General features: G+C 57.7%; 1 protein-coding gene across 1 annotated transcript in view; it reads left to right on the forward strand.

Annotated features, from left to right (window-relative positions):
* INPP5D (inositol polyphosphate-5-phosphatase D) overlaps nucleotides 1-14,363 on the forward strand; it is a 104,528-nt gene extending 90,165 nt beyond the window's left edge. Inside the window, exons 22-27 of the mRNA XM_012791603.3 lie at nucleotides 1,768-1,855; nucleotides 5,633-5,782; nucleotides 7,700-7,796; nucleotides 9,474-9,755; nucleotides 11,508-12,063; nucleotides 13,204-14,363. Coding sequence (XP_012647057.2) covers nucleotides 1,768-1,855; nucleotides 5,633-5,782; nucleotides 7,700-7,796; nucleotides 9,474-9,755; nucleotides 11,508-12,063; nucleotides 13,204-13,206 — 1,176 coding nt within the window. The 3' untranslated portion in view covers nucleotides 13,207-14,363. The remainder of the gene's footprint in view (nucleotides 1-1,767; nucleotides 1,856-5,632; nucleotides 5,783-7,699; nucleotides 7,797-9,473; nucleotides 9,756-11,507; nucleotides 12,064-13,203) is intronic.
* The last annotated feature ends 1,940 nt before the right edge of the window (nucleotides 14,364-16,303 follow it).

Raw genomic sequence — 16,303 nt, forward strand, 5'->3', positions numbered from 1 at the left:
CGGCCTGTCCTGATGGCTCTGCTGAGGTCTTCACCGAGGCCCGGGACGGCTGTCAGGAGTCCCTGTCCTGGGGCTGTCCTCAGGCCCCTGCGTCCTGGGGGCTCCAGGACCCAAGGAGGCGTTTCCGCCTTACCTAGCCCACGCCCGCCCTGCCACTGCTCCTTGCCCGGCCGCTCCCACGCGGGACCTGAGCAACCATTTCCTCCCTTGGTGACGCTGGAGAGCATGCCAGCATCCCCGTCCCCTCGGGGACCCTTAGGCACTGTCTTCCTCCATCCCCACGTCCTGTCACCATCCCCACTGCTGTTCCTCCTGTCCCGGTCCCACCACCACCTTCCAGGGGGCTCCTCCCCTCCTGTCTTCTTGCTGAGGCATCCTGAAGCCTGATGGATCTTTCTGGAATGCCCGTCTGATCCTGGCGTTCCCTCTCGTCCAGTGGACTCCCTGGTGCCTAGTGGGGCAAGCCCATCCCTCTCCAGCCTCACCGGGTGTTCCCACAGCACCTCCTGCTCCTGACCCCCCACCCCTGCCCCTGCCGCCTGATGGTCTCCCTCTTCACCCCTAAATCCCGCTGCGGTGCCCAGGCAGGCAGCCCCGCCGTAGCAGTGTGTCCCCCAGAGACATTCGGTGTTCAGGGGTCTGACCCCGCTCCCCACTGCATCCGCAGCCCCCGCCCCACCCCGCCCTGGGTCTGACTTAGAGCCAGACCACCACATGTCAGCCCAGTGGTCACTGCAGCTGTGGAGCCCCAGAGCCACCCCCCACGATTTCTAGTCATTGTTCTGGAACTTTCTGAATGTTGACATAGCAAGTCCGACCTGTTGGTCAGCATGGTGCCCAGAGCCCTGCACCAGGGCCTTTCGCTACCTGTGGAGGGGAAGGAAGGGGACAGCCTAGTAGAGCGGCATGTGACCTTTTTATCTGGCCCTTTGTGTTGCAGTCTCCGTGAGGAGCAGCCCTACTTCATGGGGTCTGCGTCCAGCTCGGGGAGCTGGTGCGTCTGTAACTCTCCTGTGTGTGCGGGGACCCGGCCCTGCGCTGGTGATGTCTGAGGTCACCCGGCACGGGCAGGCCAGGCCCTGGCCCTGAAAACTGCTGGCAGCAGGTCGGCGACACAGCTGGACCTTGGGGAGTCTGTCTGTCATTCGCTGAGCCATACCCCTAACAGGACTCCGCAGGCTCCACTGGGGGCTCTGCTGCGTAGACGCAGAGGCTGCGTCCTCCCCAGGCGGGGGCAGGCCTGTGTGCTGGGAGGAGCCAGGGGCAGAGCGGGGTGCAGACGCGTCCAGCCCCAGGGCCCTGCCATCTGCAGAAGAAGGGAGGGGGCGATGTAGTGGGGCGCATGTGCGGTCAGGCTGTCTCCCTAGGACCTGGGAGCGCAGCCCAGCCTAGGGGCCTGGGGTGCAGTGTGGTGTTGGGGGGCCGGTAAGAAAGGGGCCCCGCCGTGCTGGCTGGGGTGTGCACGGGGTTCCTTCCTGTTCGCTTGGGCATGGTGCGGACAGACGTGGATCTGGGTAATAAGAACACCTGTCCCGGCTGGTCCGATGGTAGTGGGTTATCAGAACTTATTCACATTAGTGTCACTAAAGTTGGTATTCAACCCCCCACTGCTAAATTTGACTGGCTTTAAAAAAAAAAATTAAAAAAAAAAAGAAAAAAAAAAAGAACACCTGTCCCGTTTTCTCACACACTCCCCACGTCTGGCTGGTGACCCTCATCCACCTGCCCCCCACCTGTCAGCTCTGACCCTGTGCCTTCTCTCTGCAGCTGACGCCCATCATCTCCGACCCCGAGTACCTGCTGGACCAGCATATCCTGATTAGCATTAAGTCCTCTGACAGCGACGAATCCTACGGTAGGTGTCCCAGGATGGGTGCCACACCTGCCTGCCAGCCGGCAGCCTCCTCTGTAACTCTGGGGTGGCATCTCCTTCTGGGAAAGCCCACCTGCCACCCCTTTCCTCATCCCAGCGCTGCTGGGGGTACTGTTAGTAGTAGGTCATCCTTCCCGCCCCACCGGGCGTCTGGGCAGAACTGCCAGCAGCCACACACCTGCCATTGGTTGAGCCTTTCCTGAGTGTCAGGTCTGTGCCTGCGCTTTGCACGCGTTGTTTGGTTTAGTCCTGACGAGACCTTACAAAGCAGGGACTATTCTCCAAATTAACAGATGAGTAAGTGGAGGCTCAGAGAGGCCAAGTGACTTGCCCAAATCACCTAGGTAGTGACTGGCTGAGCCCTGATTTGAACCCAGCTCTGCCTTCACTGCTCTGCTGTCATGTGTCCCCAGCCGCCCTCCTCAGGGGCATGGGCTCCCTCCCTGCTGGGCGAGTCTCTAGAATACCTGCTCAGGCACGAACAGGCTGCTGCTTCTGCCCCCCCAGCAGCCGCCCCTTGCACGAGGACCATCTCCCCCAGCCAGAGGGATTTGGGCTGGGGTGCGGTGGGTCCCCTGCGTGGGCTGGGAGTGCTGGAAACATCTGCCCCACGCTCTCTGGTCTTTTGCTCAGCATTGCTGGTGCCCGGCCGGTGCAGGCTTGTGGAATCTGCAGCCCCACCCATTGTCCCACTTGCGAGACCAGGGGTCGTTGCTCCGTCCTCAGCCCATCTGGGGCTCTAGCCCAAAGTCGGTTCAACCTCGCACACCTACATGCAGTGTGGCTGGAGCACAGGGCAAGGGGCAGAGGGCCAGAGAGAGGCTGGAGGCAGCTCCTTCCAACCCGAGCTTAGGGGAAACACCTTATCCTGGCGGCCGTAGGGAGCCACTAAAGATTCAGGCAAGACAGTAACAGGTTCACAGTCACATCTTGGAAATCTGCGCTTGCAGTCATGGAGATGAGAGGTGAGGGAGCCGGAATGAAAGTAGTGACGGTAAAAAGGGAGAGCAGAGGATAAAATCGGGAGGTGTGGAGTAGAGAAATTGTTTGGGCGTGGGGTTGGGGAAGCAGGGTGTCAAGGATGACCCTGAGCTGGTGGTTTGAGCCGCTCAGTCAATGACGTTTCCATTTCTTTCTGGGTCTGCTGTAGCACAGCAGGCAAAGGTGACCAGGAAGGCGCAGCCAGAGCAGGAGGAAACCAAAGGCTGTGCTGCCAGAGACCATCAGAGGAGGGTGTGGCCGGGGCGGTGGCTCACGCCTGCAATCCCAGCACTCTGGGAGGCCGAGGCGGGCAGATCATTTGAGCTCAGGAGTTCGAGACCAGCCTGAGCAAGAGTGAGACCTTGTCTCTACTGAAAAACAGAAAAAAAATAGCCAGGCAACTAAGAATATATAGAAAAAATTAGCCAGGTGTGGTGGTGCATGCCTGTAGTCCCAGCTACTTGGGAGGCTGAGGCAGGAGGATTGCTTGAGCCCAGGAGTTTGAGGTTGCTGTGAGCTAGGCTGATGCCACAGCATTTTAGCCCCGGCAACAGAGTGAGACTCTGTCTCAAAAAAATAAAAAAATAAAAAGGTGTGGAAGGTATGGTTCAGAGAGACACAAGGAAACAAAGACTGAGCAGTGTCCCTTAGGCAGAGTGACTCAGAGGTGGTGGGCAGGGCTGGGGGAGTCAGGCTGGGAGGGGTGGGGTGGGGAGCCAGAGGAGAATGACAGCCTGGGGCAGGAGACAGTGTTTGTGCCCCTGTTGGTTTTAAATGGAAGAGCTTTGCATGTGCCCTTTGGCAGAAGCCTGGGAAGAGAAAGAGGCTGAAGACACAAGGTCACCTGTGTGTGGCGCCTTTCCCTCCCCCACCCCTGCAGGCTCTGCTCACACCTGGGTGTAGGTGCTGTCACTCCTGGAGAGGTGAGGAAAGGAGGCTGGGAGACCTGAAGAGACCTGTCCAAGGCCACAGGGCTACTGGGTGGTTTGTCAAAGGTAACTGTGTGACCTTGGACTTGAGCCCAGGCAGCCCAGCTCCAGAATCCGCACCCTTCACCCCTCCCAGGGCAGCACTGATAAGAAGGTCCCCGAGCCAGGGCAGGGGTGGCAGAGCCTCAGGGCTCCGTGGTGACTGGCCGGCAGGTCCTAAGCTCTGTGGCAGGAAACAGGCAGTATGCAGAGGAGAGCGAGCTTGCGTTTTCTCATTTGAACACCGCATTCCACCCTTGTTTCTCCCCCTTGCTGTTCATACCCTCAACAGCATGTCCCAACGATAGAGAGGAAAAGGAGTCACGGACGTCTGCTTCTCTGACACGGCGATCGTGTTTGTCGTGGCTTTCCGTCCCCGTCCTCATACTCAGGCACGCGTGGATTTGCACGCTTACCGTCACAGAGACGCCATGTCACGTTCCGCTTTTCTCGCCTGGTGTTAGACCCACCCTGTCTTCTCATTGTTCCTTTAGACGGCTGCATGGCATTCCGTGGGTTTACTGTCCCCTTGTGTTTGAAAGCGTCCCTCACTGCTGCCGTGGAGGCTCTGCCGGCCACTGTGCCGCGAGTGCTCTCAGTCACGCCGAGATGCATCTCTGTGGACAGTTTTCATTCTCCAGCCACGTTTTGTATTCTTTTGGGTTGTCTCTGTAGGACACGTTTGCTGGGCTGGGGGGTATCAGTATGTTTGTGATACGTGGCAATTAGCCGCAAACTGATTGTCATGTGGGCTGCCTCAGTTGACCGTGACACGTACAGGTTTCCCCAGGTCCTTGCTGGCGTGGAGAAGGTGTTATTCTCCCTCCTGTTTGTGCTGATTTCATTCTGTGAAGGAGCACCTTGGTGTTTCCCTGGTCCGCCTTTTTGATGGCTAGGAAGGCTGGACTATTTTCCATTTATTGAAATTAGCCAGCTACTGTTCTTTCTGTGTGAAACGTCTGTTTGTTCTGTCTGCCCAGTTATCTCCTGGGGATTTGATTTTGAGGAGTTTCTTGTGGGGTTCAGGTAAAGAACTCCTTGCCTGTGACGCTGGCTGCAGCTGCTGTGCCAGTCAGTTTCTTCTTTATTTTAGTTTTTTCTTTGTGCAGAAATTTTAAGCTTGCATATCCTCATTTCTGGTCTTGTTTTGTCATTTCTTCTTTCTTTTTTTTGAGACAGAGTCTTGCTCTGGCACCTGGACTATATTGCCGTGGTGTCAGCCTAGCTCACAGCAACCTCAAACTCCTGGGCTCAGGCAATCCTCCTGCCTCAGCCTCCCAAGTAGCTGGGACTACAGGCATGCGCCACCATGCTCCGCTAATTTTTTCCTATTTTTAGTTGCCTGGCTAATTTTTTTTTTCTATTTTTCAATAGAGACAGGGTCTTGCTCTTGCTCAGGCTGGTCTCGAACTCCTGAGCTCAAGCGATCCTCCCTCCTCAGCCTCACAGAGTGCTAGGATTACAGGCGCGAGGCACCGCGCCCGGCCTGTCATTTCTTACATTGCTTCAAACCTTGGGACGTTGTCATCCCTATAGGAATCAGATTAATATTTAATTCTGTCTGCTCGGTTTTCTACTATGTAATTTATCTTTTACATGGACTAATCCACATGGAGTCCATCCTGCTCTTAGGTCTGAGACATTGGCCCCAGATTGCCGAGGCCTTGTTCTGACGGGTTTATTGAATAACCGTCGCCTGAGCCACGATTCCGAACGACCGTCCCCGTGGGGCAGAGTGACTCTCGGGCCTGGTGCTCGGTGCCTCTGCCGTGAGGTGGCGGGGTCCTCACTCCCTGTCTCCCCTCCCCAGGCGAGGGCTGCATTGCCCTCCGGCTAGAAGCCACAGAGACCCAGCTGCCCATCCACACGCCGCTCACCCACCACGGAGAGATGACCGGCCACTTCCGGGGCGAGATCAAGCTGCAGACCTCCCAGGGCAAAAAGAGGGAGAGGCTCTACGGTGAGTGCCGGGCCCCCGCGGCGCCCTTTTCAGCCCCGCCGCCTTCCGGACAGGGATGCGCTTTTGCTCAGCACGGCTGTGGAATATTCTGTGCGCTGCAGCTCTGAGCAAAAGTCCAGCATAGGAGAGGGGCTCACGGGCAGTCTGGCGGGCCCTCCCCTGACTCCTGGCAGCCCTCACCATCTGTCAGCCTGTAGGCCCTGCCGCTCCTGCGCGTCCCTCCACCACGGGTGGGGGGGGGGTGTTGGCAAGAGACCAAAGCAGACCATTTCCCGGTGACCCAGGGAAGGAGGCGAAAGCAGTGGCTGCAGGATTGCTCGTGCAACCTCTGTTCATCCACACGGCCCCATGGTGCCACTCGCACGTACAGACATCCCCGTACGTGCCTGCACCTTCCCCTCACGGCACCCTCCCAGGGCTCTGCCCCTTCCAGACCACTTTTGTCCCCTACATAGGTCAGAAGCCCCCACCCTGGGCCCTGGTGCATTTCTGTGGCTCCCCCTTACTCCAGCTCGGCCACCCTCCAAAAGGGCAGCAGCCTCTCTGGGCAGGGTTCCTCCACGCCCTTTCAGCTTGAACTCAAGTCTTTCTGACCTGTTAAGCACCACTTACCGGCTTTGGCTGGCTGTTGGGAGGATTTGTTTATCGTGGCTCTCAGAAGTGACACCGTGCAGCCACGCAAGGTGACAAATACTCTTTGCAGGTGTTTTCTTACCCGACACGAAACATCGGCCTCGGGAGTCATGCTCGGTCTGTCCCCAGAGGAGACTCTGCAGATGCGTTAGATATAAGTGGTCACCACTCTGTCACGAGAATATGGAAATGTGGCCGAGGGACCTGAATAACATAGTGACAACACCAGGGAGTGTCTAGACTGCAACTTGTAATTTTTCTCTTAATCCTGCCCAAAATTATAAAACTTGGAAATTGACATTTGTACTTCCCATTAGTATCTATCATGTGAATACTTGTCTGCCTGAGATAACGAAAGACATGAGAGGTACAAAGCCGCCCAAACTGTGTTAAGTATTTCTTCCTTTCACACAAGCACCAGGTGGGGTTTTTATGGTTTTAGTTTTGGGTTTTTTTTTTCTTTTTCTCTTCGCTTTAATGCCTGCTTAAAAGCACTCAGATAACAATGCCTGCAATGAATTGGCCTTTAACAGTACACCTGATGATGTGCAAAATGATCATCTCAGAAATGTCATCTCACTTATCTCTCTCAACAGCCCAATCAGCCAAGCACTGTTATCTTTAGTAGATGGGGAAACTGAGGCACAGGGAGGTTTATGTGGTTGGCCGCAAGCCACATAGCTAGCAAGTGGGAAAGTGCCAAGCTGGCAGCGGCAAACGTGCTGGTCCCCTGCCTCTAGCGCAGATGTGGGGAGAGCAGGATTCACCACGTGTGGCGGCTCCAGTCCGTCGAGGGCAGCTGCCCCTGGGCATGCGGCTGCCCCTGCCCTGTGGGAGCTCCTTGCTCGAGCAGGACAGCGGATTGGAGTGATGGGGACGTGGCACCTCCACAACCACAAGCCACAGTCAGATGTGAAGACGGGGTCCCCATTCCCCCTTGAAGCCCCATGAACAGGTTGGCTTTGAGTACCACGCGCTCTTTGGAGCTGCCTTGTTACGTCTGCTTTGTTCTGATCTGACCAGAAGCGCTTGCCTGTTTTGTCCCTTGCTGGGACCAACAAGCTGGATGTGTCCCATGAAATGGCAACTCTGGGCCACACGGTCAAACACGCGCCGGCATAACCAACCGGTCACTGAACTCCCTTGGGGCCTCAGAATCTTGCTTAACCCACCTTCCCAAGTCATTCACGTCCGGCTTCGGCCTCCCGTGGAAACCACTGTGCCACCCCCGGCCCACCCTCGGGGCCTGGGCCCTCACGTGCCCTCCCTGACCTTTCCTTCCAGACTTTGTGAAGACGGAGCGGGACGAGTCCAGCGGGCAGAAGTCCTTGAGGAGCCTCACCAGCCACGACCCCATGAAGCAGTGGGAACCCGCCGGCAGGTAGGGCGGCCCTGCGGGCCCCGGGCCCGGGAAGGGAGCTGCAGAGAAACCACGGCGCAGGGGACGGGAAGCTCCGGCCCAGGAGAGGTGCTTTCTCGAGTCTCCCGACCACAAACCCACGTCGCTGGGGAGGTTTGTGGGACTGCTCCAAAGCCTGGGAGACGCTCTGTCTTGGACAGTTCAGTCGCTTCATACCGCGTGTCCGGATCTAGGGGAACCACGGCAGATAGGCGCAGTCCCTGACTTAGGGCCTCGCGGCCTAGTCCGGGAAGAAGCGACGGCAGAGAGGACTGAGGGATTCCAAGTCAACATGTGGTTGCCACGTCTCCCGGGGGACTGGGGACATCACAGTCATGGGGGTCTGTGACCAACTCAACCCCGTCCTGATGCTGACAGGGAAGTCACTGGGGGAAAATATACACAGGTTGCTCTTGGCTGAGACTGAACGGGGATTGATAGGGAGGTCAGAGTCTGTGTTACTGGGGGACAAGTGTCCTCAATGGCTGCGTTGCCTCAACCTGCTGGAGTGGTCTCGTGTTCCAGAATCCAGCCGGCGAGGGTTTGCCTACCTCGGGTCCCCACACTGCCTGTCCCTCGCCCCACGCAGCCCTGTGCACACGGGAGCTCCCATCTCCAGCCCATTGCCTGGTCCACATCCAGCTTCCGGTGGTCCCGGCCGTGGGCACTCACACACTGCTTTCACCCTCTGCCACGTGCCCCTCAGCAAGGGCGTCCTGGCTCCCAAGTGTCTGCTGGGCTCCAGAGTCAGGATCCGCATGGGGAAACGAGTTCTTTTGCGTTCTGACTAGGGTGAGAACCGGCGTGGATTGCCTAGGCGGCGCCAGCGGCTGGGACGTGGCCGGGAGCCGCCAGACTGGTTGCGCAGATGGGAGCTGGAGCGTAGCCTGTACACACAGCTCAGTTCCCCTGAGGTCACTGCCTGGCACAGGCAGCGTGCAGCGTGTGTGTCTTTTGGGGCCCCTCGTCTGGGCCACTCCCTCCACAGCTTTAAGCAGACTGCCCCCCCCCATGCCAGGCGCCAGCCTTGACCTGTGCCACCTCACTCATGTTTCCAAACGCCCCCATAGCTGTCCCCACCCTGATACTGCACACACAGCAGTGCAGGCCATCGTGTCCCAGATGGACCCCAGCTTCTCCTTCCATCCCCCCTACCTGCTCACTGGCCTGCAGACCATCTTGAGACCAGCCAAGTCCCTCTTGCCTCAGGGCCTTTGCACGAACTGCCAAGATCATCCTCCCCTCCCTTCTCTCTTACCTGCTCGTGTTCTTACCTTGGCTGAAAGACCTCCTGGTAGTCTCTCCCTCTCTACTTCCTGTTACTCTCAGACTTAAGCACTACAGAAACACCACGACTCTCTGCCACTGAGCTGGCGCATTGTTTGTTTCTCCTGTCAAATGTGAGTTCTGCCAGGATAGAGGCAGCGGCTGCCTCCCTCATTCACAGCCCTAGTCCCTCCTGGGCTTCCCAGGCACTCGGTGACCGCTGTGTAGCATGCATGGCTAGGTGGGTGGATGGATGAATCCGCTCGCCCAAGAAGTGAAGGGGTTGAGAGGCTGAGACAGCCCAGGGGATATCAGAGGCCACGGTCCTTGGGCTGGCGCTGCCCTCCGGAAGGGAAGGAGTTACTAAGACGTGACTCTGTGTCTTCCCTGCAGGGCCCCTCCGTGCGGTGGCTCCGGCATCTTAGAAATCATGAACCCCAACTACATGGGGGTGGGGCCCTTTGGGCAGCCGACGTCCCTGCACGTGAAGCAGACCCTGTCCCCCGACCAGCAGCCCACAGCCTGGAGCTACGACCAGCCACCCAAGGACTCCTCCCTGGGGCCGGGGAGGGGAGATAACCCTCCAACCCCTCCCTGCCAGCCGCCCCTGTCACCCAAGAAGTTTTCATCCTCAACGGCAAACCGGGGCCCCTGCCTCAGGACACAGGAGTCAAGGTGAGCGTCCTCGTCATTGAGCCCTCTCTCGTCCCTGCTGACAGGGGTCCCCCAGGTTTTCACCCCAGAACAGAAGCCACTAAGGGTAGGGATTTGCACCTGTTTCCTTCACTACTGATCCTCGGGGCCTGGAACGTGGCAGGCGCTCAAGATGTGTTTGTGGAATCTCCCGTGTCCTAACTTCTCCATGCAACTTAATTTAAAAAAAGAAAAAGGATAGAAATTTGTAACAATACTGTCCCCCCAAAGCAACCTCCTGTAAAAACTACCTTTATTGAAAAATATGTTTCTAGAACCAGTGAAGCCTCAGGCATCTTCCACGCCCTGGAGGGCACCGTGGAACGGGGGTGGGATTTCGGTGCAGAGCCCCTCCCTATCTCGGGTTCCCCTTTCTCTTCTGAACCATGGGGGTGCCTGTTCCCTATGCAACCTCCTAGTGTCCCCTGTGGGGGACACTTAGAAGCTGGAACCGGGAATGCAAAAGGGAGGCAGAGCGGCCAGCCTGCAGAGGGACAGGGCTTTGGCCACCCAACTGTGGGGAAGCCCAGGAGGTTAGAGAACGCTGGCCTGGGTGGAACTGGCGCAGGCAGAAGGACGGGGCAGGGCAGCCAAGGAAGGACCACGGGGGTGGGGGTGGGGCTGCCGTTTCGGTATTCTAGTGACTTCAGGTTTTCTCTCTCAAACTCTCCTCCCCTAACACGTGTTCTTTCTCCTTCTTTTCTCCTCGGGGATGTGAGTTCCCCGTGGAGCTGCCTGTCACAGGTTGTCAGGAGGCGGGGGGCTACCCCTCACACAGCTCCCCGCTCCAGCTGCAGACCATCTCGTCCAGCCAAAGGCCCTCTTGCCTCAGGGCCTTTGCACGTACTGCCAAGAACATCCTTCCCTCCCTTCTCTTACCTGCTCATGTTCTTACCTTGGCTGAAAGACCTCCTCAAACTGGCCCCAACCCTCCTGTTAGTCTTGCCTGCTTTGGGTGACGACGTGGAATTGTCTCTGCCCGTCAGTCAGACAGGCCTGTCTTCTCGTCACTGGTCTTTGTTTCCCCAAGAATCACAAATGCCCGATTCCCTCTGATTTTCACCATGACCACGTGTTCCCCCCCCCCCCCCCCCCGCAATGAGTTAAGAGATAAGGCCCACACGACCTCGGGGAGAGGACTGCATGCAGCTGGGGGAATGCGGTGTCAGCTAGGAGTGCTGGTCCCCTGAGCAAGGTCCTTGTTTGAGTTAAGACCCAGCCGTGCACACAAGGGTCAGCAGAATCTTGCCGGGGGCAGAGGAGAGGCTGGGGAGGGGAGGCCAGGAAGGGAGGCCTGGCAGTGCAGGAGGGCAGGGACTGTGGAGGGCAGGCTCATCTGGTGAGCATGGGGGGGCTGGCACTGCCGGGCTGCATAGGTTCACGTTTCCGTGTCTCCCATGCAACCCCCAGTGGGGTCCCCCTTGCTCACTGATGCCCTGATGTATGTAGTTTTTATGGGAGAAGGTCCCAGGCCAGAACTGAGGTCACCCACGCGGATAATACCATTAACACAGTGCTGTCTCCTTTCCCTTTTTTAATGGGGGTGAAATGCACATAAGTTTAACCATTTCAAAATGAGCAATCTGGTGGCATTTGGTACATTTCCCAGCGTTACACACGTCTATCTAGTTCCAAAACAGTTTTATCACCCCAGAAGAAAAGCCCAGACCGTTAAGCTCCAGGAAGGCTCCCGAGTCTCCTCTCCTGAGTGCCCTCCTCCCTGTCTGGCTCTAGGCCCGGTGACCCGGGGAAGAGCGGCACGGAGCCGGAGGACCTGCCGCTGACGAAGCCGGAGATGTTTGAGAACCCGCTGTACGGCTCCGTGAGCGCCTTCCCTAAGCCGGCGCCCAGGAAGGAGCAGGAATCGCCCAAAATGCTGCGGAAGGAGCCCCCGCCCTGCCCGGAGCCGGGGCTCCTGTCTCCCAGCATCACGCTCACCAAAGCCCAGGAGGCTGAGCGCAGCGAGGGGACAGGCAAGCAGGTGCCCGCGCCCCGGCTGCGCTCCTTCACCTGCTCGTCCTCCGCTGAGGGCCGGGCGGCCACTGGGGACAAGAGCCAAGGGAAGCCCAAGGCCCCGGCGGGCCCCCAGGCCCCTGTGCCGGCCAAGAGGCCCATCAAGCCTTCCAGGTCGGAAATGAGCCAGCAGACGCCGCGGCCTCCCCTGCCCGTCAAGAGCCTGGCGGTCCTGCACCTGCAGCACCAGGGCCGCGACTACCGCGACAACAGCGAGCTCCCGCACCACGGCAAGCACCAGACCGAGGAGGGGCCGCTGAGCAGGACGGCCACACAGGTGTGTGCTCAGCTGCACGTGGGCTCGCGTGCGTGTGTGTGTGCACACGGGCGTGTGATCGTCCTGGGAGCTGCTCCATGAGGAAGGGCTGGAGTCAGGATTTGAACCCAGGCCTCTCTGTTTCCCAGAACCCCTGACCCTGCGTCTCCTCTGTGGTAGTTGTTGAAAGGGGCGAAGGAGGGGCTGTGCCCTCTGTCAGACCTGGAGGGGCAAGGCTCTGTGAAGTAAAGGAGCCTAGATCATTTATAGTTCATCGTCACTGTCATTAGCATCAGAACTTAAAATTTCCCCAGCGTTTTAGAGACTTCAGACACAATATCCCCTTCCTTCCTATAAAATAGATTTCTTTTTATAGGAAATGAATGAGCAAATGAATATAGCAAAATGAATAGTGATTAGGAACAGATTCTGGAGTCTGACTGTTGGATTTAAATCCTAGCTCCCCCCCTGTGGCTCTGGGCCTTGGGCCTCAGTTTACTCATCTATAAAAAGGGACTTCATAAATGTATAGGGAGAATTACATTTTATCATAGACTCTTGTGTATTATTACTATATCTTCTCATTTATATAGAAGTCATACACAACACATGATTTCATATATCATATATACTGTATATACCTATTGCCTATATGTATATATTAATGTATATTAGAATATATGTCAAGGCCAGGCATGGTGGCTCACGCCTGTAACCCTAGCACTCTGGGAGGCCGAGGCGGGCAGATTGCTTGAAGTCAGGAGTTCGAAACCAGCCTGAGAGCAAGAGCGAGACCCCGTCTCTACTATAAATAGGAATAAATTAATTGGCCAACTAATATATATATATAGAAAAAATTAGCCAGGCATGGTGGCGCATGCCTGTAGTCCCAGCTACTCGGGAGGCTGAGGCAGCAGGATTGCTTGAGCCCAGGAGTTTGAGGTTGCTGTGAGCTAGGCTAACGCCACGGCACTCACACTAGGTTGGGCAACAAAGCGAGACTCTGTCTCAAAAAAAAAAAAGAATATATGTCAAATGCTTAGAATGGCATGTGCTGGCTCTTTTCAGCTTCCAGGGAAGCCTGGCCTTGCCCATAGCATACAGGGACTCGGGGCCACTTAGTGACGTGGGCCCTGACAGCCCTTCTGTTCTTTCCCACAGTGAAGCCCTCGGTGAGCTGCCAGCGAGTCGGGAGCCCGGAGGAGCAGTGCAAAGGCCCTGGGACCCTCCTGGGGCCTCTGGCTGGCTCCTCCCACCAGCTCCCTGCGCAAGGCTTCGTGATTCTCAGCAAAAGGCCCGGCTCCCGTGTGTGGTCCAGGGAGTGCGCCGCCTGCGGATCCGGGCGCCTCGTGCCGAGGTCAGAAGGACTATGCACACCAGACAGGCGGCCGCCCGCCCGGTCCCCGGCTTGACTTTGGTACTTGGGACCCCGAGCCTTGTCTGGGTTGCTATTGTGAAGAAAGAAACTGAAGAGCGGATTTGAAGGTGGAGAGATAAATAATAATAATATTAATAATAATACTGGCCGCGTGGGTGGAGCGCTCGCGGGGCCCCGTGCTGTGCTGAGTGCTTTGTGAGCCTTACGTCGGGACGACCTCAACCTCGGGAGTGGCGTCTCCAGCCAACTAAAACCACGTGCCCAGACCCACCGGTTCAAGACGGCGGTCCGGAGGGGTTTGGACAAAGCATTAAGAAGGCCAGCGCCCTCCTGGGGCCAGACAAGGGTACAAACATTCTGTCCTATCCAGTGTCCGTACTGTTGGCTGCTTTGGCCACAGCCCCCAGGGTGGGCGCGGGGCGGGGGTTCTGGCCAAGCTGGGTGAGGGCAGGGACCTGCCCGGCTTCCCAGTTCCTCCTCGGAAGGAGCGGGAAAATCAGCTCCTCCTCCCCAGCAGAGAGATCTGGCCTCAGCCCGGGCTGCAGGTGCCGAGGCCCGTGCGGGTTCCTCACGCCGTCCTCGAGGTGGGCAGCCAGCCACGGGCTGGGCCGAGCCCCGACACTCATCCGTCCTGCTAGTAGAAGAGTCTTTGCTGTTGCTCCCGAAAGCCGAGCTCCCCGGCCCGGCACCGGGGAGGGCAGCCTCTCGGCCCCCGGCTCTCGGCATCGCGCAGCTTTTCCTCCAAGCTCTGTGGCTGTCAGCTCCGCTTCCCGGATTCTAGGAGAATAGATTGGTGATGTCCTTCCTTGTGTTGCTTTTTGACATAACAATTAATGTAGGGAACCGAGTCCAGATGTATGTGAGAGTCCAAGAGAAACGGGTACGCGCCCCATTCCCACAGGTGTCATCTGCGTGACCAATAAATTGTGCCTTTCTCACTCGGCTCCCGTCAGTGTGGCGTTTTTTCTCCGACATTCAGAGCTGCAGATACATTTGTAGGCTGCAGGGCCCACAGAGCAGCAGCTGGGGAGGGGAGGCAGCTGAGGGCCCGTGGTGGTGACCGGCGGGCATTGCCCTGAGCAGATGGGACACCACGGGGCCCGCTTGGAGCCGGGCCTGGGCCAGGAACAGGGGTGGACATCCTCCATATGCACACCTTCCTGGGACTGTGAGCGCCCTGCAGCCACCTAACTGCCCCCAACGCCTGCTGTCTTGCAGCCCACAGCACGTGGGAGCATGCCCAACCCAGAGGCGCAGTGTACGCTGTGGTGGCCCTGCCTCGGGCTGCTCGGCCTCTGCTTCTGTCACAGACATCAGGCCTGGGCTCCAGGCAGACCTTGAGGGAGCAGTGTCCTTGACAGCAAACCACTCGCTGCTCGGCTTCAGTGGCACGTAGAGCCCGTTGGGACCAAGGTGCCTCACCTCCACTCAGGTGGGGTCCCCGACCCTGCAGGCCCACTTCCTGGTCTCCATATGGAGCCCAGCCCAAGTCCCCAGGCCCCAGCCTTCTGACTGAGTAGAGCATTGGCCAGGGTGCAGGGGGAGCTGGGGACACTCAGACATTCTTCAGGCCCTCTGTCACCAGAACCAAGAACTGAGGACCTGGGCACGGATCCCCGTGGTCCCTGGGGAACACACTGGCCGCCAGGGTGGGGTGGCTGGCTGCCCCAGGTCCCTGCAAGCTGCTCACCCACAGGGAGAGCAAAGAGCTCGAGCCGCAGTGCCCGCTTGGGATGGGTGTCCGGGTACTCCCTACTGTTTCTGCAGGTTCCCAGGAGAAGCAAGTAGGGAAGTGGCAGCATGGGGCACACCTTGTCCCCACATCCCCTCCTGTTCTGACTTATAGTCGCCCGAGTAAATGCAGCGCCCTTGTCTCACTTCCCCCGAGGTCCAGCCCAAGGCTGCTGTGAGGGCCTGGCTTTGCACGTGGACAGACGACGGGAGCCCTCCCGCTGCCCAGGACCGGACACGCTGGACTTTAGGAATTTTCATCCTTGTCCTTTCAGTCTCTCAGCCCTGCCCCTACCCCAGAGGTCCCTGAGCACATCTCTCCTTGGGCTCTGGGCTGCCACCATGTCCTGGGGTCCACTCCAGCCCATCTCTTTCCTTCCTGACAACTCCAGGCCTCCCAGAAATCCAGTCCCCCCCCCATGGCAGGGTGAGGGGGGGGTTACAGACATTGCCACCTCTTTATCACCTAAGTGACTCACCTCCATCTTCTTCACCAAGCTCCATAACCAAGAAGGCAGATCAATTAACGAGCTTTCCTCACCAAAGTGTCCCCTGCCCCTAAAATGAAGCCTATCTCCCCTGAGACAGCAGATGCTGCTGTAGTCACTTTTTTTCAAAAAGCAAATTTTTCCTTCTTTGCATGAATACATGAAAGCTGGCTGGCAGCGGCAGATTCTGTGCCAACAGGAAGGTGTTGTTTTCACAGCGGACAGTCCCTACTAGCAGCAGTAGCTGCAGCACCTCACCACCCTTGGGGCAGGTCAGCCATGCCAGCTCCTCCTCCCTCCTGGGTTTCAGATGTTTACCCATGCCACTTGTTTCCACCCCAACAGGAGGGAAATTAGTGAGTCATTCAGAAAAGCTCTCTCCCCCAGCTACCTTCCCTAACCCCGGCCTACCGTGTTCTCATCCTCACATAGTCTTAAAATAGCTCCTTTCTCTGGCAAACTAATTTCCATGGAGACCCAGCTCTGGGAAGGCCCAGAAGCTTCCTGCAAGGCAGTGAGCTCGGCTCTCAGCCTTCACTCCAGCAGAGACCCTTTTATAATGCAAATGTCTGGTGTCCCACCCCACAGATGCCCCCTAATTCCACTTTGGGGATCTGCACTGGCCAGGACAGCAGGCGGGGTGGAGCCCAGGTGCAGACAGTAC

The sequence above is a fragment of the Microcebus murinus genome, chromosome 8 (genome assembly GCF_040939455.1).
Source record: "Microcebus murinus isolate Inina chromosome 8, M.murinus_Inina_mat1.0, whole genome shotgun sequence".
NCBI classification, from domain to species: Eukaryota; Metazoa; Chordata; class Mammalia; order Primates; family Cheirogaleidae; genus Microcebus; species Microcebus murinus.